Source organism: Aplidium turbinatum, chromosome 16, assembly GCF_918807975.1.
Source record: "Aplidium turbinatum chromosome 16, kaAplTurb1.1, whole genome shotgun sequence".
Classification (NCBI taxonomy): domain Eukaryota; kingdom Metazoa; phylum Chordata; class Ascidiacea; order Aplousobranchia; family Polyclinidae; genus Aplidium; species Aplidium turbinatum.
The window spans coordinates 14,968,886-14,992,746 of record NC_137487.1 but is presented as its reverse complement, the minus strand read 5'-3'; the positions used below and the strand labels follow the sequence as shown (position 1 = coordinate 14,992,746).

Here is a 23,861-nt window from a genome sequence, read left to right as displayed (position 1 = left end):
TAGTGGTCAAGACGTTTGAACACCTGAGATAGGTGGCGTTTGTGCTCCTCTAAGTCTCGAGAATGGACGAGGACGTCGTCAATGTAACAATAGACATAGGGAAGACCCCGCAGCACTTCATCCATGAAGCGCTGAAACGTCTGTGCGGCACCCGAGAGACCCATAGCTGTACGTTTGAAGTTGTAACTCCCCATTGGAGTCACAAGGGTCGTCTTGTGACGATCCTGTTTTGCTATGGGTATCTGGTGGTAGCTCTTCACGAGATCCAGGCTGGAGAAGATAGTGGATCCAGAGAGGTGGTCTACAAAGTCGTGAAGATAGGGTATGCGGTAGGAGTCTTTCGTGGTTTGTTTGTTGAGCAAGCGAAAATCACCCGTGATTCTGTACCGCCCATTTGGCTTGGGTACAAGGTGTACTGGTGTACCGTATGGAGAGTTCGCCGGTTCTATAATGTCCAAGTCAAGGAGCGTCTGCAGTTCCTTGCGGAGACCCTCCAGCTTTTCTGGAGATAGTCGTCGTGCCCGTTGGCACACAGGTGGACCATTGGTAGGAATATAGTGTTCCGTTGTGTGGCGAACTGGACGGTTGAAGTTCTCCAGCTCAAAAACAGAAGGAAACTCTTCCTCTAGGAAAGCTAGTTCAGCAGGAATCTGTGCCGTGCTCGCAGAAGGTGAACAGGTATCAGAATAGAGTTGAACTTCAGAAGCATCAGTAGGTGAAGTAGACAAATCCGTATCAGGAGCAAAGTCAATACTCGATACACAGGGATCGGCTGGGGTCGTCTGTAGGAGACGGCCGTTAACAACGTCAGGTGTTAAACAAAAATGGCGTAAGAAATCCAGTCCAAGAATGGGAAAATCTACGTCTGCAACGCGGAACGTCCACTCAAATGTGCGGTCAAAACCAAGCGACAAAGTCAATGGTCTTTCGCCAAAAATGTTAACCGCAGTGTGATTAGCTGCGCGTAGACTGGATTGCGGTTCGGAAACGTCGGTATAACAACGCGGCAACAACGAAAAGGTCGATCCTGTATCAACACAAAAGTTAATGTCAGTAAGAGTGTCAAGAATCATGAAAAGAGCGGAATGTGTCGTAGGTCCTGCGGAGCCGAGGCTGCCCACTCGTCCATCCCTCGGCGTTATTCGTTTTTTGGCTTGCCTCTTGGGACCCAAGAGCAAGGTTTTTCACAGCGATGTGCCTTATTACCATATGTGAGGTGGTAATAGCATAAAACACGCCTTGAGTCATTGGACCTCGGTTTGGGTTTGAAGTCGGTGGAGTCCGTAATTTTCGGAGTAGAGGTACTCGGCTCCGAGCGCCTAAAATTCGCAGGCGAGCTCAGTGTAGACATCGAGGTTGTACATGAACGAGAGTCAGAAGAAGCAGTAATGGAGGTTTGGAGCTCCTCCAGGCGGTCCGCGAGTGAAGAAATGCGGTTCTCCAAGTGGAAGTTAATTTCTGGCTGTTTATTGGTATCTTGCGTGGGAGCAGAATTAGATCGCTCTCCCGCAGCAATGATGTCATCTGCTCGTTCGGCGAGCGTTTGAAGATCGTCACCCTTACAGATGGTTAAAAGTTGTCGCACTCCAGGAGGAAGACGGTCAAGAAAAACTATGCGAAGGAGAGGAAAAAAATTCTCAGGAACACGACCGTTTATAGCAACTAACTGACGTAAACGCTTTAAGAGCTCGGTCGGCTTAAGGCCTCGATCTTTGTTACCATGTAAGAACTCGTGAAGTCTCTCCGTAGAGGACTTCATATTCTCGGCAGTGATCAAAGTTTTAAAATTTTCATACGGTAAATCACAATGTACACAATTATCCAAAATTTCTGTCATATCAGCCAATTGCTTAGGATCAAATTTTTGTACGATGCAATCGAACTTATCACGTGAGCTCATGTCAGGGTGCTGCATGAACGCAGATTCACACAATGATAACCATAATTGCACATTGCTATGAGTAAACACAGGTAATTTAAGTTTTTTTGATACTGGTACGTTTGCCGACAAGTTCATAATATTTTGTGCAGCAGTGTGAAAAGCCTCTGTGGCGTTATTATTTGCCTTAGTATTAATGCTACGTACTACGAAATACAGTAAAGTAGTTAAAAATGACGTCACAATAGCCAAAAGTGACACTACAATAACAATAAACTCCATGTTGGTTGAATTAGGCCAAGTTAAGTTACATAAAAAATTGTTGCAACGTTCCAAATCCAATCACGTCGGGGTCACCAATGTCGCCTTTCCGCTTATGGATGGGTTGGGGTCACCAGCTTAGCCCTTTGCTAAGCGCCACACGGTCTACGAAGCAACTGTGATGGAAGTCGCTACGGCGACGCGACCGTGTAACTGTATAACAATAACTGTGTAGCCTACTTATTACCGTATTCACTGCGTCCAGTAGTTTATTCCACGTTACTGTACATCCAAAGGTTGAGGGTTGTATCTCCAATATATAATCATTACTTTGATACAAGATCCGAAATAAATCGATTATGCATTTAAACATATATCCAGTGCTTGACTGTAATAAGCGACCGTTAAGCAGACGTCCAAAACGAACTACCTTTTCTTTTTCAAGTTTCAGAAATAAAAATGGCTTCATACAAGAGAGGAGCGCATCTCTCATAACGAAGACACAAACACTGCGCTCTCACTAAATCTAACGTCACATTCCAGAACTGTGGAAAAGAGGACCAATCACGTGCTACTACGAGCATGTCTGCCCAGTGATGCACAAAACACATTATTATTTGGGTTCCATGGAGGGGAGTACCGCGACATGCATTATTTTTGTTTTGTGTACATGCTCACCAAGTTAATGCACAATACGGCAATAGTCGTCTATTTTTTTTGTCCGTTCTTCATGAAAATTTTTTGTATAATAGGCAATAAACTTATGAAATATTAATACTTTTGTCAAAAACAAATATCACTTTAATGAAACCATCAAGTGAAAAAGCCAGTGCAAAACAAACACATTCTCATGCAGTGACACGGCATTGTTCAATACAATGTAGACAGCATAGTTAGCCCTTCAGTTGGACAGGCAGATTTCGAGTTTCGCAACCCGTGGTGTCAAGATATCCCTGAAACGTTGTGTAAAATAAAAAATGTTTGTTTTCTTTTTGGTGTGTATTTTATAGCTCGGGAACATCGTACTTTTCTGATACATACTTTTTGTGTTAAGTCTTAAGTGACAAAATTGATTGATTGATTTTTTTGCCACAAGAATTTGTAGAACCTGAGGGCGCTTTGCGTCATCAACTGCAAGATAGCCTTTTGTCGTTGCCAGGCGCTAGAGAGGAAGCTTAGCAATTAGCAGCTTTTTCTTAGAAATTAAGATGTGGTTTGAGGTTTGGACTGGTCTCACTTGCTAGGCAGCATTGTTAATTAGAGGTGAAATTTGTGTTATTGGATTGGTTTGCATGGCTTCAGATTTTGTAAGAATTTGCACAACATATGCGAGGTTTATCCTTTGATTTATTTACACTGTATTACACAGACTAGTCATATGATGTACCAGGCGCGAATCTAAGAGTTTTTTTCGGGGGGGGGCCAGAAAATTTGAAAATCAATTAAAAAGAAAGAAAAAGCTAAACAGATATGAACAATGATACTACGACATATACGATATGCTATAAAATAGACATTAATACAACCATTTTCATCAATTGTGATGCCGAGGGACTAATATCAGCTGTTTAGAAGCACATCAAACCATTTGATGCGGAAACATACAATTTCTACAATTTTTCACAAAATTTCGGGGGGGGCCCCCCCCATAAATCCGCGCCTGTGATGTACCGTAGATCCTAAGTGTAGGCCTAGGCCTACATGTAGTTGGTTGGTTGGTTTTGAATCTTTATCCTCAGACTGACAAACCCTTGAAAGGTTATTCCTGGTAGTTTCGCATACTTGTAGAAGTAAAGGCTCTTGATGCAGGGCCGGTTACCAAGATTGGCAGAGTGAAGTTTACCGATTATTGTTAAGTGTTGTTGCCAGGGAATTATTCCATTCATTAGGTGAATGGAGAACAGTCCTGAAATGCATTGCTCAAGCACACACCCCGAGAGTGGAACCAGTGGGTGTGATCTTGAGTCGAGCGTGTAACCACTGAGCTATCATTATGCAACAAAAGAGTTGATATCTTTTGGAATGATTGCTTCTATGATTACCGTATCATATTTTTGCAAAGTAATGTAACAATAATCAAAGATTACTATGACAATATAACAGCAACCCACCAAATGTTACATTTCTTCTATGCACTTTCAGGTCACTTGATGTAGATCAGTTTTGACTGTTTGCCATTAGTCAGGTATTTTAAGATCACTTTACTTACAGTGCATTGGACTGATAAAAATATGATTTTAAATACAGAGGTGATCAGTATAAAAACAAACTTTAAATTTCATGTCTAAATGAATTTATTTTGTGTTTTATATTGTTGCTGATTTGAGACAAAAATTGTTTGGACTAAATGATTTAATTAGTTAGCCTATTTGAAATAACCAAGAGTTCTGAAAATTTCACAATTTGCATGAACATATCTGTCATACTGCGGTGATATTTTTAGTACCGGTGGATGCTTGAATAACTGCACGCTAGGTACGAATGCTTTAACACAGATTAAGTTTTATTTTAATTTAAACAGGCATCTTACTATTTTAATTTTATCAAGACATTTTAATAATCACACCATCTAAATTAAACTTTAGCTTCTGTGATGGTTTTGTTTGCAAATGTTAGTATTGGTCAGTATGTTGAAGTCAAGCATGAAAACCACGTATTGTGTGGAACTGTTCGTTATAAAGGACATTTGAATGGAACAAGAGGGGAATGGATTGGAATACATTTGGAGTATCCTGTTGGCCAGCATAATGGATGCTGGAGAGGGAGACAGTATTTTAAATGTCCTGCTAATTCTGGTTTATTTGCACATGCCAGCCAGATTCGTTTCCGGAAGTCTGGTAGAAGGTCAAGAGATCCATACCACAAAGTTGGTAATACATCATATGTTGATGAGACGTTATTTGATGTTCCAGCAATGTCTGATTCATCACCATGCTATAGTGTTAGCAAGCGATATGTTGAATTGGCAAAAGCGTCTTTTGAATCTTCTGACATTGGTATGTTTGCTAAAGAAGCAAGATATCCATTATCCCACTCAGTAGGACGAAGTATACCAGCTGCAACTATGCTGAAGCCAGGTTATTCACAAGTGTGTTACAGGTCTCAGCCAACCCACTTTGAGTATATTGCCGATGCAGACAATTTTGCTAGGAATGCTGCCAGCATTCCCCACTACAAAATGCCGCATGAAGCATTGCAACGTCAATTAAAAAGAGGTGGCTGGGAGGAATTTGGATTGCACCGTCCAAGATTTTCTACTGTTTAGTTTATGAATAATGTGTTTTTTACGCCTGACACAGTGTCAAGCTTATTAATATGAAACATTCTGTACTAGTGCTGTTTTTAGTTTGGTTTTGAATCTTTTTCCTTAGAGTGACAAAGCCTTTCATAGGTTATTTAATATTCATGTTACTTTCGCATACTTGTAGTTGTAGCTAGGCTGATGACAATATGATGTGACAGTTTGTAATTAATTAATTATTGTGCCACATTGGACAACACTGTCTTTGAAAGGGAGTTGTGATATTTTACTTGTTTACTTCATTCACTATATGACATTTACAGATTATTTTATCATATTTTTGTGTCGTCACGACCTGCGCAAATGTGCTGCCTGAAGGTTTTTATTAAAAGTACATTTGGGTAAGATTTTTTGTAAGGCTACTGTACTGTAATTTTGTTTACATACATTTTTAATGCCAAATTAGTTTTGACTACATTTTTTTTGCTATGTTTCCTCAACAATTAATTTGTTTTTTCCACAGCCGAACTGTAGCAAGAATTGACTCCCATAGACGTCGTGTTTTTCCCATGAGGCTGGGCTTGTCAGTATCGCACCACTAATTTATGCTACAAGGATTCTTGAACACCGCCTTCACCAGTCAATTGAATTCTTACTTAATTGTGAAAAGAAAACAACAAACCAGCAAGCGCCAAGAGAGGACATTGTGTAGAAGCCAACGTTCTTCCTGGCAATAGGCTGCCGAGAAACGTATAGTTGATTGGATGATCTAAATGGCTAGCGTGGAAGCTGTACAGTCGTGGTTAGCGGAGCGCAACTGCTCGCTGTTCCAGTGATTGCTCAGCCTTGTGCTGGTGGCCAGGAAGAACGCTCCCTTCTGCATAACTAATTTGTTAATGCTCTTTCATTTTGTATTTTTGGGCTTTCCAGCCAAAATAGTGCAAAACCAAACGTACGTTATTCCATCGTGATGTCCCGCTCCAAAACTACCACCTCAAATGAATAGGCCTACAAAAAGCATTTATCAAAAATCTTAATAATCGTGTAATTGCCTACTACCGATAGCAAATCTACAAAAAAAAATTGAAGGGCACCTTAGTTCAAACGAATCAAAATTTCTGATAAAGAATAGATTATGCATAAGTTACTTCTGTCACCATTGGGTAGATCAATTTTAATACTCTATGCTGTGCATGCTGAATTACGTCTTTGTTTATTCAAAATCTGGTTAGTCATTATGCCTGTTTAAGTCGAAGGTAATTATCCCCCGAAAAAGTCTGCTTGGTTAATATAACTCCGAAGTTAAAAATCTTTGGATGGACACTGTCAAGGTGGATTATTTCCAGGAGATTTTTACCGATTACTGCTTTAGTCATGTTCAAGTAAACAAAACTGTGACTATGATACACATAAGCTCTTACTTCGTTCGATTTTTCGTAATTATGGACTGTGATGTGTTTTAGAATAAAATCTTAGTTATTAAAATAACTGTTCTTTAGTCACGTCTTACATTGAGCAATCAGATAGTGCAGCAAGCAAAGAAAGAAATAATTGAATATTTGTAATACAAATCTTGCGCGATCTGCTGCAAGCAAAGATGGCGACTGACGGTGATTACAAATTTTAGTCATAGCATCACGTCGAGTTGCTATAGCCCAGTGGTTCATAACCATGGGAGCACCCTCTATGGGGCGTCAACCACTTCTCATGGGGATGCAAGCTTTACAACCATTTTAGTTTTTTTGCAGTGATTTCAATGTTTTGTACTATTTTTTGCAGTTTACATTTTTTTTTTAAAGTGGAAGTCAAGTCACTATGGTAGTATGGTTATATGCAGACCGAGTTTTTGTTGCGCTAAGCCTACTCTTCAATCTGGCTTTGTTGTATGTGAAAAAGAATAAAATCCATTTAGTGCTAGTATTCATTGCATTATTTGTCGCGAAGCCTTGGCATCGAGACCTTTGCCTTTAGTGAACCGATAAAGAGTGACCTAAACTTAGTTCTGTTAGTGCTCAACTTTACCATAACTGGGGTATGTAAAGGTGGAGCTCTTGCAGTCGTCTTTTCAATTGTCCGTAAGTGTAAGAAAATAATCTGATCGTAATAGCCTACCTGGCTTTTTTACACGAATGTTTGATGATTGTCTAAAGAAACATTCTACCGTAATTGAAACTTTTATATTCAAGCTTTAGGCTACCCTCGGAAGCGTCAAGTTAAACAAGATTATGATTACCGGTATTGATTGATTAATTGAATCTTTATCCTCGGATTGGGAAAGCTTCTTGAAGAGCTTAATCCTGGCAGTTTTGCATACTTGTAGAGGCTTTGAATCACTGACGCAGGCCCGGTCATCGAGATTGACGGAGTGAAGTTTCTGATTGTTGCCGGGGAATTATTCCATCCATTAGATGCCGCTGATGGAAAGCAGTCCTTAACGTGCGTTGCTCAAGCGCACACCCCGAGAGTCGAACCAGCGCCGCTTGATCTTGAAGCTTCTTCGTTCCAGAAGTCTCGCGCTAACCAACTGAGACTATCGAGCTAACCAACTATATATACCGTATCTGAAGGCACTGAAGTTATCAACTGAGCTAAAGAAAATCCAATGAGCTTCAGTAACTTGGATGCTGCACTCGCAGATGATGAGTTTGAGTGGACAATTCAAGCAACAACTCAACCAAATATCTTGAAAGCAGAAATCATGAAATAGTTTCAAGATATAGAGGAAAACCCTTTCAAGAAAGCCTATATATTTTCAGGGGCGACTGGGGATTACAGCCGAAGAAAACTAAAAATGACGGATATCAAAATGTGTTAGCAACTCTCTTGATTTTCTGAAGATAGTCAAATTGAATAGACTATAGCCTACTTGTAGCCTATGAAGCAGTGGGAATCAAAAAGTAAATTTCTTATTATGGTGGCCTGTTACTTTCGGTTAGACTACCTTTCACCAATTACCCAGTTCTACCTTGGGTGGAAATAAGCCCAGATTTTTATCAACAACCAAGTTAAGTTAAACCTAGGTCGCATGATTGAAAAAAGAGTGTATTTTCTACTGCATTATTTCACCGCATTTATTGTAAAACTTGCTTCATTTACGTTTTTCAGCATTTTTAGTGACATCGGGCCTTCGACTTCGAGTCTAGCCTATCATGGAAAATGTCTTTTCTACCTTTTTCTTAACCTCTGGGATATACGCTATGGTTTTCATGTTGTGGTCTAAAATAAAGACAACCTGCACAGCAGTACAGTATTGATTGTTTAATTTAATTTGCTTGGTCGTTCTAACCGCAGTTCAATTAAGTGCAGGCCAACGCTGAAATTAACCGAAGCGAATTTTGTCGTCTGTGATTACACATAGCCTAATAACCATTAATTACGAGTGTTTATCTTGATCTCAAAGGATTATTAAAGACAAGCTATTAGGTCTTTACGTTGGCACGTTTAATTAGTTACAAGCGGGCACCTGAAAAGTAAGCCCTATGTGTTTGTGACGGCCGTTTATATTAGTTTCATCAACCATCTTAGCTGCCATGCAGTCATTTCGACTGGTGGCAGTGAGTAGGTTAAAGTTTAGTTAGCAGTGTAGTTTCCTTAGTGCAGCGGTTCTCAACTAGGAGTCTGCAAAGCGTTTTCAGGGGGTCCGTGAAAGTTTTAGAATTTGCTGCATGATTGATATATTCCGACAATTACAAATTGGTTGTGCTTTATTTGTGCATTACAGTGATTCTCAAACTGCGTCCTGACTAGGCCTAGCCTACCATATTTTCATCGCCTAAAAAGAGGACACGTTTCGCCAGCAAGTAGAATTTTACGCTTGAAGAATCTTTTAGGCCTAAATGTTAAAAGCATTACAGTATAGGCCAGGGCTACTCAAATAGCGGACCGCGGTCCGAATCCGGACCTTCTGGGTGTTAATGGTGGACCTCGGGCTTCTGGAAGAATAACCTCATTGCCACGTTTCAGGGCCTTTTTAAACAGATTTCTACTGTGAGCAGGAGGAAACAAAATTTTCTGTGACTTTCTTACTAACTTAGCTAAGCCATCAAGACCTCTGAACAGTTTGTTACAAATTCAAATCGAGATACACTTTACCCAAAAAATGGTTCGTTCGGTACTGGCACTGATAGATTAACTTTCGTGGTTGCGTATGAAATAGTTTATTCACAGGACCGCTAAACACATCCAACTTGTTAAACCGAATCTTTGTTAACATTAGGGAACGTTCAAATATTACGTAACGCCTTCGAGGGGGAGGGGGGGGTTTATGCAAAGCGTTACGTTAGCGTCACATCGGGGGGGAGGGGGTTCAAGCAAAACGTTACGTAACGCTTTCGAGTACGGAATGGTAGTTTTTTGTGCTGAATTCGTAGTGAAAAAGCGTTACATGGGGGAGGGGGGATTGAAAAAAGCGTTACGTTGGCGTTACATGGGGGAGGGGGGGGGTCAAAATTTCGGAAAAAAAGCGTTACGTAATATTTGAACGTTCCCTTAGTTGAGTAAGCCTTACCCTGATAGGCCAACGCAGCAAAAGTTGGCAAAAAAAGCAAGAAAACAGATTGACTGAACGTTTAACTTCATTTTTTTTATTTGTAGTGCTTAGTGCTCACTTTAGCTGCCAGCGTTTTGAAAAAGTGAGAGGAGTTTTCCTCTTTCTCTGGTTGCCATGGTAATGAAAAAATGGGTTGCCAAACTATTGAAACGCACTTTGAAATTTTGGAGCAAATCGGTGTTGCAATTGATCGTCGAAATGACCATTGCCTTTACAAGCGCGCCAGCCAGCAAAACAGTTTTTTTTGCATGAATCAACCTGTTCAGACGTGAAATCAATGTAAAGAAAAACGATAGGCCGAGTGATTCAACGTATTCAAACATTGAATCAATGTAAATACAAACTGTTAGGCTATTTCGGTTCTTTGAACAAATCGAATGGCTTTTGTAAATATTTCTCAGTTGCAACTTATACCTGGTCAGCAAAAGTTCCTTTTTTACACGATTTCAACGTCTGGCGACGATGAAACGATGTAAAAATGACAATTTTTGTGGGCCGGTAGCTAGGCTACTGTACGGTACCGAAGTTTAACTTAACCAACTAGGCGATTGCAAACATATTTCCTTTCGATGAAACCTATAGGCTACCACGTTTGGTTTGCCTTTACATTACATTCAAAAGTTTTGTTGACATCATAGCATAGTCATAGCCTATATTCGTAAGAAAGTGCTTGCTTGGATTTTTTTAGCGACTAGGGTTAGATAGCCTACAGGACTTCTAGCTAGTACCAGTAAGCAGTCTAGTCTAGTGACTCTAAATGAATAGGTAAATTAGTCTAAACCTTAAAAAATAATAGAATATTTCAATTACCTTGCTGCATAAAACGTAAGCTCTTTTACATGACCTATGTGCATTGATCAATATACTAGTAGCCTGGCATCATGATCCCAGTCTAAGAATTTCTAGACCTCAAAGTCATTGCTGAATTTCAAGCTTTGTTCACACTGATTGGTGTTTTGACTTTTATTTAATTTTAAGAGTTTGGCGGGGAAATGGGTTAAAAATCGTTTTTTTTGGTTTAAAATTGAAGCAACCTGTCAGGCCCCCAGACTGGCAACACATTAGGATTTTTGGGGCATTGTGACGTCATGTGACGTTAAATTACATCACAATTGCACGAGCTAACTCGTTTCCAGCAGCAGAACTGTAGACAACAAATAATTTTATATTTTTAAAAGTCAGCAAAAAGTGAAAAAAATACCTAATTTTTAAACAGTTTCAGTCAGACAGCCACCACAGCAAACCCAGGGCAGGCTTTTCGATGTTAACCTTCGCCTTCCATTGCAGATAGGATTTGTACCTCAGTAACCAGGCAACTGAGTGTTGCAACCTGGAAAAGTCAGAATATCGTCTCAATAGCAAGGGCAAGCCGTCACACTCTGGTTCAGATATCCGAACGGCGCAAATCTTCTTCACGTCAGGATCTTCTTTCTTCAGGTCTCCACAAATTTCTGGTTGTATCGGCCACTGGGTTTCAGTGCACGTTAAAAATTTTGGTCCACATAACAGCCTCATTTGCCTTACTGGGCGAGAGGCCGTGCGACGCAAAGTCAGCAGGATTATGATCAGTGGGCACATATCTCCACTGATCCAACGAGGTTAATGAATGAAGTAGTTCAAGTCTATTGGCCACAAATGTATGGAAACGAGACGTTCTATTACGTAAATAATGTAGTACAACAGTGGCGTCTGTCCAATAGGTCACAGAAGAAAATTTAAATTCAAGTTCACGAGAAATCATACTACCAAGTTTAACAGCTAGTACAGCTGCAGTCAACTCCAGCCTAGGAACACTAATCGATTTAAGTGGAGCGACTCTTAGCTTTTCCCATAACAAGCGCACAAGTAATTAAATTATTCGTATAAACAACACGCACGTAAGCACACGCTCCGTAACCATCAACTGAAGCATCTGAGAATACATACAATTCGATTTTGTCAGTTTCCTGGTTAGGGAGCTTAAAACTTCTTGCAAGAGATACTTCCTTCAAATTTGGTAATGCCTGCACCCATTCTACCCAGGCCCTCTCCAAACATCCCATGTACGGAAGTGGTTCATCCCAAGAAAGACCCAAACGGCAAGTCTCTTGCAAGATTTTCCTAGCAGGCAGGACAAATGGCTGTAGCAGCCCTAGAGGGTCATATGTTTGAGCAATAACTGATAACTGCCCCCTCCTAGTACAAGGTTTTACATTGAGATTCACTTTAACCTCCACGCAATCGGAATCCGCATTCCAAAACATGCCCAGTGCCTTCTGAGTAGGCAGTTCTCGTTGCTGCAGGTCAACTACAGTCGAAGCACGATCCTTTTCTGGTATAAGACTAAGAACATCCTTATTATTTGAAAGGAACTTAGTTAATTTAAATCCGCCACTATCAAGAAGTGTGCACAGCTCCTTTATTAAACATGAGGCTTGATTAGTTGTAGCGCATGATTTACACAGATCATCCACATAAACTTTTTTAGCACAGTGCTTACCGTTTCAGGAGAAGCTTCGCTCAAGTTTTCCTCTGCTGTTCGGCGAAGAGCAAAAGCTGCCACGGAAGGTGACGAGGTGGCCCCAAATAGATGCACATTCATCCGAAAGGCTGCGGGGGTGCGAGTTAGATCATTGTCCGGGTACCAGAGAAACCTAAAAACATCACGATCCTTCTCTTCCACAAGTACCTGGTAAAACATACTTTTTATGTCTGCCACCACTGCAATAGGCTCTTGTCTAAAGCGCATTAAGACACCCACAAGACTATTGGTTAGGTCAGGTCCTTGGAGCAGCTTGTCATTCAGCGACACGCCATTGGCCTTAGCACTGCAGTCGAAGACCACCCTAAATTTAGTCAGAACTGACGTGCAGTGATGCGGTACATACCAAGTCTTACCTTCTGGTTCAACAGCTCCATCCGGTATTTGGCAGCAGAAACCGTTAGCAACCAGCTCAGTCATCTTCTCAGTGTACTTTCTACGTAAGTCGGGATTTGCAATTAGCTTCTTCGTCAAATCTCGAAGACGTTTCTCGGCTACGTGGAGGTTATTCGGCAAGTCAAAGTTGTCTTTCTTCCATGGAAGACCAATTTTGTGATGTCTACCAACTTTTAAGGCAGACCTTTCCATGATGTCAATGGCACGCCTGTCTTCTTTTGACATACACGGCAGTTGCGGCGCATCAAGATCATGGAAATCCTGGTCAAGAATACGTAGTAACTCCTTGCAACCTTGTTTATCTACACCAAGCTCACTGACAAAGTTAACACGTACCTCGTGGTTATCAAGCTCATTCTGGGAGACATAATCCACCCCCCACAACGTCCATCCCAAGGCAGTGTGCAAGCCAAAAGGTTGGTTATCTAACCCATACCTACTCTCACTAACCCGGAATGCATTGTGGACATTTTGCCCCAGCAATAAGTCTACTGTATTTTTTTCTAATTTTGGGAAGGACAGATCTTGAAGATGTGGAAATAAGTTCGTTAGTTCATTTGTAGGAATGCTTGTGTGCACATCGACTATGGAATCCTGCACCAAAGCATCCCTAACAGTAAAAACTCGGCTCTCACCTACTCCTTGAATATAAATATGATTAATTTTCGAAGAGACCTTTGTTACGGAATTGCTGGTGTGCATTTTTACGTTGGCCTTTGCCAAATCTGCACCAATTCGCTTAGCAGGGCCGTTGTACACAAAGTGGTCTCAGACCCATCATCCATGTAGGCATATGTGTTTACGTAATTATCAGGATTTGATACCCACACCTTGACTGGGACGACTTTATGCAATTTCCTGCTGCGCTCAATCTTTTTGTCATTGTAAGAACTACATGCGACAAGAACATTGCTGTCATTTTGTGCAGTTTTTGTCCGAGGTACAGACTTGTCAAAATGAAGCAAGGAATTATGACGCTTGCCACATTCTCGACAGGCCAGCCCAGAAGAACACTCACGTACGCTGTGCCCACACTGGAGACAAATGAAACACAGCCCATGTAATTTAACAAATTGGTGTCGTTTATCAACAGGTCGCTCTTTAAAGGTAGGACATTGCCATAGCCAGTGAACACCTTTACACAACTCACAACTCTTTTGAACGCTTGAAGGCGTAGCAGAGCTTTCCTTAACAGCATTTACCTTGACCTGACTACGCGATCGCGAGTGTTTAGACCCTGTAAACGTTTTTAACTGACTCGCAAACATATCCTGGCCTAATGCACATTCCGCATCAGCCGCAGCATCGTCTACAAGAGTCCTCAACTCCTTAAACCCTCCACAGCCTCTACGAGACATAGGCACAAAATCTCTTTTTATTTTCTCGGGAAGGCGATTAAATATTTTATGAATCACTTCAGGTGAGTTTAACTCTGCCAAACGTCCTAGAGACAGATACGTCTGCTCACATTCAAACATTCTGTCTCTGAGGCAGTTTAAAGCAGATGAGTCGAACTCCTTTATGGGGGGACCATTTAACATTCCCTCTCGTAGTCTTGATGCCAAAAGGTTGTGATTACCAAACCGCTGGTCCAATCTTTCCCAAGCAGTTTGATAAGCCAGAGTCCTGTTTGAGTGCCCTCCAAGACCACGAATAGCTCTTCCTGCCTCACCTGTGCATAAAGATTGCAGATGCAACATCTTTACATCGTCATCTGGATACATACACGCCACAAATTTAAAGAACTTACGCTTAAACTCTGGATATTTCAGGATATCACCATTAAATTTCTCAAGTGTCACAGGTGGAACCACACCATGTGCGCTCTGCCTGAAACTGGGCGTCAAAACATTAACTGGCGCCACCGATGGTCCAGCTATACCGAAGCCTTGTGGCTGCATTGTATTCGACACTCTACTCAGCACAATAGGGGACATATGCCTGTCCTACTTGCGAATTTTCATACACAGCCGCATTTGCGCTTACACCCGGATATACGCTAGTCTGAGCACCAGAAATAAAGGGATTGTCTACACTATTGGTTAACAGCGAAGTTGTGGTACTTAATGAAGACGTTGTACCAATTGGCACATGAGCAAGCGACGTTGCTATAGCAGCACTAGCGTTAACTGCACTGGTGCTTGTTATCATAGAAGGGCTAGACATCGCTCTAGACACATAACTAGGAGACGCCCCAGACGCGACATTTGTATTAGCCGAAGTCTGGCACTGCTCCCTGATAAAGTCCATGGCACGTCCCAGATCAAACCACCTGTGCCTTACAAGCTGCTTACTCGAATCTGAGAGCCAGACATTCGACATTATCTTGTCAAAGGAATTTTTAATATCTCGCAGTTCCATTTCGCAACACTGTATTAGATTATTTATTTTGTCGACACTCTGTTTTTGTATTAAAGGCCAAATAATTGCTTTTGCATCGCACAAACTCCTTTCTGCATGCGAGAGATTCTCCAAAAACGATGTAAACTCTACTGAAGGGTTCGAATGGCTACTACTCACTAACATGGGAGATTGTGATACTACGGTGTCAGCTAACGTTGTTTTTACGTTAAATTTGCTGTTCATGGTAATTAAAGATTGCTCTCCAAACGACATCAGAGGCGCTGATTGAGTAGCAATCACAGTGACGGCGGAAGTATCTACCTGCGATGGTGCCAAGGTTACGTTACTTTCACTCAATGAAACTTCAGTCATACTTAAAGGGTTCTTGGTTACACTTGATCTAAGGAAATAGTGACTCATTTGCACAACAGCAAAGTAAATCAACAGCTTAGAAGCAAAATACGAGACTAAAATGAAACAATGTAACTTACAATGAAATACCTTAACTCTTACAACAATAGTGCCTACAGCACGGGCACCTACAACAATATGGTGCGCTTCCACGTGAAGCAATTAACCAAGAAGCACACAAGAATGTCGATTCACAAGGTACACAATACACGATACTTAAATACACAAAGCCTGACCGAAATGGTAACAGGTAAAAATTTTTCAATAATATAATGTAACAATCGAATTCTGCAAGATCATAAACTGACCTTGCATCCAACAACTGTGCTTTTCGCCTGACAAGAACGGCTACCATTTAGGTCTCAATTCATCACTTCTGACTCAAGCTGACCTATGTTTATCCAAGTACACAAAAACACTTACTTGTAATCCACGCACACAAGCCAACCATCATCAGAAAGAAATTAATGAAAAATGTGACCGTCCACCGCTCAAGTCGAAACACAAAAAAAACACTTTTCGATAAATGAAACACTAATTCAAACTCATTCAAGTGGAGGTCACTGAAGCGTGAACGCAAAACAAGAACATTCAAAAAATAAGAAAGGGATCGCACAAATCGTTTCTACACCTTTGGAAGCGTCAAGTTAAACAAGATTATGATTACCGGTATTGATTGATTAATTGAATCTTTATCCTCGGATTGGGAAAGCTTCTTGAAGAGCTTAATCCTGGCAGTTTTGCATACTTGTAGAGGCTTTGAATCACTGACGCAGGCCTGGTCATCGAGATTGACGGAGTGAAGTTTCTGATTGTTGCCGGGGAATAACTCCACCCATTAGATGCCGCTGATGGAAAGCAGTCCTTACCGTGCGTTGCTCAAGCGCACACCCCGAGAGTCGAACCAGCGCCGCTTGATCTTGATAACTGAGACTATCGAGCTAACCAACTATATATACCGTATCTGAAGGCACTGAAGTTATCAACTGAGCTAAAGAAAATCCAATGAGCTTCAGTAACTTGGATGCTGCACTCGCAGATGATGAGTTTGAGTGGACAATTTAAGCAACAACTCAACCAAATATCTTGAAAGCAGAAATCATGAAATAGTTTCAAGATATAGAGGAAAACCCTTTCAAGAAAGCCTATATATTTTCAGGGGCGACTGCAGGCCCGGATTTAGGGGGGGGCAGAGGGGGCATGTGCCCCGGGCCCCCCAACTTTTGAAGGGCCCCCCTACGTGGAAAAAATGTAACTTTGTGTTATTTTTTTCCTTTCAGCCTTTAAAGACTCTGCAAATTGGTGTGTAGTGCTGGAGTAATGCTATTGTAGACGTGGAGGTGGCTTTTCGCGCCGTAGGCGCGAAAAATTTTTTTCAGGGGGGCCCCCCGATCTAAAAGTGCCCCGGGCCCCCCATCAGCTAAATCCGGCCCTGGGCGACTGGGGATTACAGCCGAAGAAAACTAAAAATGACGGATATCAAAATGTGTTAGCAATTCTCTTGATTTTCTGAAGATAGTCAAATTGAATAGACTATAGCCTACTTGTAGCCTATGAAGCAGTGGGAATCAAAAAGTAAATTTCTTATTATGGTGGCCTGTTTCTTTCGGTTAGACTACCTTTCACCAATTACCCAGTTCTACCTTGGGTGGAAATAAGCCCAGATTTTTATCAACAACCAAGTTAAGTTAAACCTAGGTCGCATGATTGAAAAAAGAGTGTATTTTCTACTGCATTATTTCACCGCATTTATTGTAAAACTTGCTTCATTTACGTTTTTCAGCATTTTTAGTGACATCGGGCCTTCGACTTCGAGTCTAGCCTATCATGGAAAATGTCTTTTCTACCTTTTTCTTAACCTCTGGGATATACGCTATGGTTTTCATGTTGTGGTCTAAAATAAAGACAACCTGCACAGCAGTACAGTATTGATTGTTTAATTTAATTTGCTTGGTCGTTCTAACCGCAGTTCAATTAAGTGCAGGCCAACGCTGAAATTAACCGAAGCGAATTTTATCGTCTGTGATTACACATAGCCTAATAACCATTAATTACGAGTGTTTATCTTGATCTCAAAGGATTATTAAAGACAAGCTATTAGGTCTTTACGTTGGCACGTTTAATTAGTTACAAGCGGGCACCTGAAAAGTAAGCCCTATGTGTTTGTGACGGCCGTTTATTTTAGTTTCATCAACCATCTTAGCTGCCATGCAGTCATTTCGACTGGTGGCAGTGAGTAGGTTAAAGTTTTGTTAGCAGTATAGTTTCCTTAGTGCAGCGGTTCTCAACTAGGAGTCTGCAAAGCGTTTTCAGGGGGTCCGTAAAAGTTTTAGAATTTGCTGCACGATTGATATATTCCGACAATTACAAATTGGTTGTGCTTTATTTGTGCATTACAGTGATTCTCAAACTGCGTCCTGACTAGGCCTAGCCTACCATATTTTCATCGCCTAAAAAGAGGACACGTTTCGCCAGCAAGTGGAATTTTACGCTTGAAGAATCTTTTAGGCCTAAATGTTTTTATAGCATTACAGTATAGGCCAGGGCTACTCAAATAGCGGACCGCGGTCCGAATCCGGACCTTCTGGGTGTTAATGGTGGACCTCGGGCTTCTGGAAGAATAACCTCATTGCCACGTTTCAGGGCCTTTTTAAACAGATTTCTACTGTGAGCAGGAGGAAACAAAATTTTCTGTGACTTTCTTACTAACTTAGCTAAGCCATCAAGACCTCTGAACAGTTTGTCACAAATTCAAATCGAGATACATTTTACCCAAAAAATGGTTCGTTCGGTACTGGCACTGATAGTTTAACTTTCGTGGTTGCGTATGAAATAGTTTATTCACAGGACCGCTAAACACATCCAGCTTGTTAAACCGAACCTTTGTTAACATTAGTTGAGTAAGCCTAACCCTGATAGGCCAACGCAGCAAAAGTTGGCAAAAAAAAGCAAGAAAACAGATTGACTGAACGTTTAACTTAATTTTTTTCATTTGTAGTGCTTCCTTAAGACAACAAATAATTTTATATTTTTAAAAGTCAGCAAAAAGTGAAAAAAATACCTAATTTTTAAACAGTTTCAGTCAGACACCAATGATCGCAAAAATATGCAAAATATGACAAATCAGGCACAACCTCCAGGCCAAGCCTTAACTTTTTTCAACAAGAAATGGTCAGCCTTAACGAAACTGTTAAACTGTTTGCAAGAAATATGATTGAAACAGTATGCTGCACATAACCGTTATAAGGTGCTAAAACCGGCGTGAACTGAAAAGCTGTTCCTTTCCTTGCAAAGCTGTAGACCTATCCAATCCATGCCACGATTTCTTTTGCTGTAGGTTAGGTGTTATACACATTGCACTTTTAGACATTCGTTTCGATTTGTTTCAAGTAACAAATGAGCTAAACTCAGTTGGTAATCAACAACGTTTACAAACGTATAAAACTTATGAAGGTAAAAGAATAATTTTTTGTGAAAGTGTGAGCATGGCCTTTAAAATGTCGTTTAATATCTTACAAGTAAACCAGGCAATGGATGTTCAACAACAGCTCCATAAAATGCGCCAATTTCGTGTAGAATTTATAAATCAGTAGCCTATGTTACATTGGACATTGGTAGCCTATACAAAATGTTTAGAAAACAAATAGCCTACAAGCCGTCGCTGAAACGTCAATCAAGCGATACAATCCCATTGAAAATATAAGCATGAAAACCCAAACTGTCAAAAAAAAGGACATTTGAGCATTTTTTAGTGTCCTCGGAGGACAATTTATTCTTCTTGAAAAAAGAGGATAAATCCTCTTAAAAGAGGACGTATGGTAGCCCTAGTTCTGACACCCTGCGGTGCGTCGTTTGAAGTTTCAAAGTGAGTCGTACAAAGGTTTGGCTTGCATACTAAAAAAATGTCATGTAACGGAGTTATCTTTTATTAGCGCTCACAGTTTTGCCAAGGCTATTATTACAACAAAATAAATAAAAAAGGAAGACGTTTTTCGTAGCCCAAAGGTCGCAAAATTCTATTAATTTTCTAAAGCAATATTTTGGAAAAACTTTAGATCAGGATATAGATTAACGATTTTTGATCCTGTCTGACAACATAGCCTATAAAATAGCTCATAACTAATTTCGTCAATGTCATCAATAGTCATAAGTAGGCTACGTCGTGAGTTCAGCAAATTCTTTTAAGTGGGTCTCTTCAGAACTTACGAAACATTTGTTTCCGTTGGAAGACGCGATGTAACCTTCTAAAATTTCAGATGGAATTTTAATGGGTTGGTTGAAGATTTGTAGAAGATCTGCTAAGACAAAATATACAATATCGCCTAATAATAATAGGCTATAGCCACATGCAATACAGCCTAAAATAACAAAAAAGAGGTCTGCCAAGACAAAAAGGTTGAGAACCACTGATCTACAGTAAGACTCATACAGTTGAGATTTGGCTGTCAAAACAACTTAATTTTCGTCATAGTCATGCTGGGCACATATTGGCCACCGACAATTATTCGCAGCATAACGGCGCCAATTTGTAGAAATGTCAGCAATGCAACAGTCAGCAACAGTCAGCAATGCAATGCAACAGTCAGCAAAAAAAAAAAAAAAAACAGGAGCGCAGCAAGGCAACGAGTCCAAACTGGACTGAATGCAAGGATTCTTGTTCATTGTTTCAAGCAACTTGAGTGAAAGATGAGCTTTGTGCAAAATGCAGCTAACCAGAGTTGCTGCTTTTACATCGTTTCAACATCTTGGAACATTGGGTTTGTAAAAAAATGCAACTCTTCGTAGCCAAGTGAAGTAAACATATTCTACAACCTAGCCTACGGCATAGAAAGTTCGATTAGCACTTTTTAAAGTTCTGTTTTCACGTTTGTTTGTAGTTTATCTGTGAATCATGAGACTGTTGGGGTGAAAACCAAATTACGCAGTAAAAATTAATAATTAAAATTGTTAGAAGTAACGAGTCTATTAGTATAAAACTATAAATAGCTTATTTATCAAATGTAAATAGGCTGCCTGTATTTTTCTTTTGGAATATGCCATATGGCAATAATAACGACGAAACACAATTATTGAGAGAATTAGCCTACTTAAGGCCATTATTAGTTCGGATATCAGAAAATTTGCTATCCGAAGGATGGATGCACTGTTAGCTAACTAGACAATTAACAAAAATAGCTTACTTATCGGACGATCGGTCTTGCGAAATTCACACAAATAGTGACATATAAAATCATTTACCTGTCACTCAAATTTTTATGAACATCCCACACATGCCATGTAGTAAATGAACAAGTCACAAATTTCCAACATTAATTGTATCTGTAAATCATTTTTGATGAAGATTGAATTTTTAGCGCTTCGGGTTGACAAATATATCAACTACTGTTACTGTAGGATCCAAAAGTTTCATCATTAAAACGAGGTTCACGCATAAAAAATATTCCTATGCCTATGGTTCAACAAGACAAACTCTCTACCGAAGCTCTATAAAAAAAAGAAGATAGATTTAGCCACCTTTACGCTCAGCAATAACCTAATGATCGATCTGGACTGGACTCACACTTAGCTAATCATTTGTTTGTTTTCAAAATGAGTCTGTCTCTGTTTGCTTTTAATCACGAAGTAAAACAAAAACCACATCGACCACTCGCGGTTAGGAAGCGGACAATAAATCTAATAGAGAAACCATAAAATAATGCCAACGGCTTCAAGGTATCGTTGTTGAGAAGAAAAGGCTTTCTTTGTTGACCATGCAATCTCAAGCGAATATCATTGCGTGTTGGCACTGTTGAACTATGAGTATTGTAGGCCTACAGCGTAGCCTACAATACATCCGTTGTGGACCTATTTTTATGTGTGAACAACTTGTAAAATGTGTATGTAAAAACTTCTAAGACCTATTTTGGGTGGCAATGAAAACTTATTTCAACTAAGCCTTTAGCAAGCTTTTATTTGGCTTTTATTACGCGAATGGTCACAGGTTTGGTAATTGGTTCAAGTCCCATGTCGTTCCGTCTGTGGTTCCAGACTTAGTTTAACTCCTACTCAAGACAACATAGCAACTGCTCTCTTGAACAAACATAGTTAGGCTACATGACTCTAACAGTCATAAACATAGTTAAGAGTTAAGACGGAGATCTTTCTGTTCTCTCTTGCAATTGCAACGTCGTGAATAATATTGTCAAGATCAACCAATTTTCCAACTTCCCTTTTAATTTTAACCCAAATCTGCAAAAGGCTTTGACGAACTGAAATAGTTTCAAATTCTTTTCAAAACCGAAAATGAACGTTCTGCTATGCGTAAAGCTTTAAAAAAACGCCCAGTGCTACCTCGAATTTATCGAAACTCTCACAAACGGTTATACCAGATGAAGCACAGCATTTTCGACATTTTTAACCTTTTTGCATGAGTAACTTCTTATTTATGATGTGCCGAATTTTCGTGAGCCCAAAACTTCAGCTGAACAGCTTTATGAATAAGTTAGCACTGCCTGTGCAATGTGCATGGCGGCAGGTCGTTATGTTATTGATTGCTATTTGCTAAGTAAATGAAGAATTGCTGTCACCAGAACACATAATAATTCATGCTCAAGCCAGAAGCCTGTAGCAATGTTTTGTTGACAAGTGAGAATGACTAAGCTATTGGAGTCATGTAGACTTACTCGATGACATGAGCTAGTGAACAAACCTGTGATGGGCCTACTATTAACAGTACGGTAAATAAAAAGAACATAATTGCGTTGAGGTCACAGCCACAATAAAAGATAAATGTAACTGACCATTTCAGTTGAGAATGTCGTTTATTAGGTCAGTGAGAAGATACGTTTAATGTTTGCGTCTATGGAAAGCTTTTGGAAAGACTGACTACTGATATCAGTAAACCACTCGTACCGTTACGTTACGCAATTTCCTTTCATTACGTTGAAAGTGCAGTGAGATATATACGGTCCAGTCCAGTCATATAGCAAAGACAATGCTTGCAAATGTTGCTCCCACTCTATGCTAAAATGTCAATAGAAAAAACAGCGTTAACAAGCATTTACTTTAAGATATTAGACTGATCCCAAAATGTGCTGTGTACCACGCTTCTTGTTCTATGATTTACTGTGTATGCAAAGTACCGGATATGATAAACGTGGCGAGGTATTGTAAGCCTAAAGCCACCAAAATAACTTTCATTCTCAACATTGCAGCAGGCCTGCAGGGTAGTCACAACAAATCCCTAGCGGGTTATCGCAGCAAGGTTTAATTCAAAAGTTGCTCGTGGTTCGTAAACGCAAGTACAACAAACTTCGGATAGGCTGTAAGCAGTGTTTTAATACCAAACAACTGAGGTTATCTTTTGTTTACTTCGGATTACGAGCTGTTGGATTACAACTGTAGCCAAGCTACATTCCTATTATAGCACTGCTTGGTCGTATAATCTCAGTTCATGGAATCAGTTCAGTACTGAACAAAGTTGACATGTCATCTGAAAACTGCGCTAAATTGCTATCCATTTTTCCATGCAGTTTGTAACAGTTTGAGTTGAAAAACAGTTTGTGTGTTTGGAACCCAGTCAGTAAATCAGTCCTATTTTATATTGATTCAACATCTGTAGTGGTTAAGCCAATGTAAAAATCGACTGATTTGCTGGTTGAGAAAGCACTAAAAGCGTAACTTAAGGGTAGCCAAAGAAAGACGAATGTAGGTAAAATAGTCCCACAGGCCAAATTGTTTTATGCCTATTTTTCATTTCTGACGTAGCCTACAACAGACTACAAACATTGAGCTACCCACAGGTGTAAGAAAACGTTAGTTTTTTTGGAGTGTCAAATATTCTTGCCTAACTTTAATCACTTGTAGGCTACCCATAAGTAATTTTGTGACAAATCAAATACTACTTTAAAGTTTTCCACTGCTATCAGTAGTCTATATTAAATGGTATTTAAATAATAAAATAATAAACATAAACTTAAACTTACTTTTTCGTTGTGATGATCAGATATAAAACAAAATGAAAAAAGATGAAGAAATGTAATTTGTCCACTACTTTGTCACATTCGTAGAAATATTTAATGCACTATTTGTAATTATTATTGTTAAGCCACGATTTCAATCACTTTAGAAACTGATTAAAAATTCTAAAGCTTTCGTATTTAAAGGACAAATACCTTCGATTGCTAATAATTTGGTAAAGGAATTGCTTTAGGCTATTGTTTATAGAAAATCAAAGATTTGATTGCTGTTTCATTTGCTATTTTCTATATTAGAGCTGTGG

General features: G+C 39.9%; 3 protein-coding genes across 3 annotated transcripts; 1 reads left to right on the top strand and 2 right to left on the bottom strand.

Moving 5' to 3' along the window:
• Nucleotides 1-4,675: 4,675 nt before the first annotated feature.
• LOC145785651 (uncharacterized) lies at nt 4,676-7,226 on the top strand. Its single transcript, XM_082597334.1, has one exon. It carries the CDS (start codon nt 4,734-4,736, stop codon nt 5,403-5,405), a length of 672 nt encoding a protein of 223 aa, XP_082453460.1. The 5' UTR covers nt 4,676-4,733; the 3' UTR covers nt 5,406-7,226.
• Nucleotides 7,227-11,148: 3,922 nt separating this feature from the next.
• Nucleotides 11,149-13,549, bottom strand: LOC145785254 (uncharacterized). Its single transcript, XM_082596936.1, has 3 exons — nt 12,410-13,549; nt 11,808-12,326; nt 11,149-11,397 (listed from the first exon to the last, which is right to left on the bottom strand). Exons 1-3 carry the CDS (start codon nt 13,547-13,549, stop codon nt 11,149-11,151), a joined length of 1,908 nt encoding a protein of 635 aa, XP_082453062.1.
• Nucleotides 13,550-13,551: 2 nt separating this feature from the next.
• Nucleotides 13,552-14,748, bottom strand: LOC145785253 (uncharacterized). Its single transcript, XM_082596935.1, has one exon. The coding sequence runs from the start codon at nt 14,746-14,748 to the stop codon at nt 13,552-13,554; it is 1,197 nt and encodes a 398-aa protein (XP_082453061.1).
• Between the last annotated feature and the right edge of the window lie 9,113 nt (nt 14,749-23,861).

Excerpts from the sequence above, each read along its gene's own strand:
- LOC145785651 (XM_082597334.1), top strand. The coding sequence starts at position 4,734 with ATGGTTTTGTTTGCAAATGTTAGTATTGGTCAGTATGTTGAAGTCAAG.
- LOC145785254 (XM_082596936.1), bottom strand. The coding sequence starts at position 13,549 with ATGCACACCAGCAATTCCGTAACAAAGGTCTCTTCGAAAATTAATCAT. Across the intron at positions 12,327-12,409 it reads GCGAAGCTTCTCCTGAAACG|GAGCTGTGCACACTTCTTGA; the intron begins GTAAGCACTGTG and ends TGTTTAATAAAG. Across the intron at positions 11,398-11,807 it reads GTTACGGAGCGTGTGCTTAC|TGGCCGATACAACCAGAAAT; the intron begins GTGCGTGTTGTT and ends ACTGAAACCCAG.
- LOC145785253 (XM_082596935.1), bottom strand. The coding sequence starts at position 14,748 with ATGCAGCCACAAGGCTTCGGTATAGCTGGACCATCGGTGGCGCCAGTT.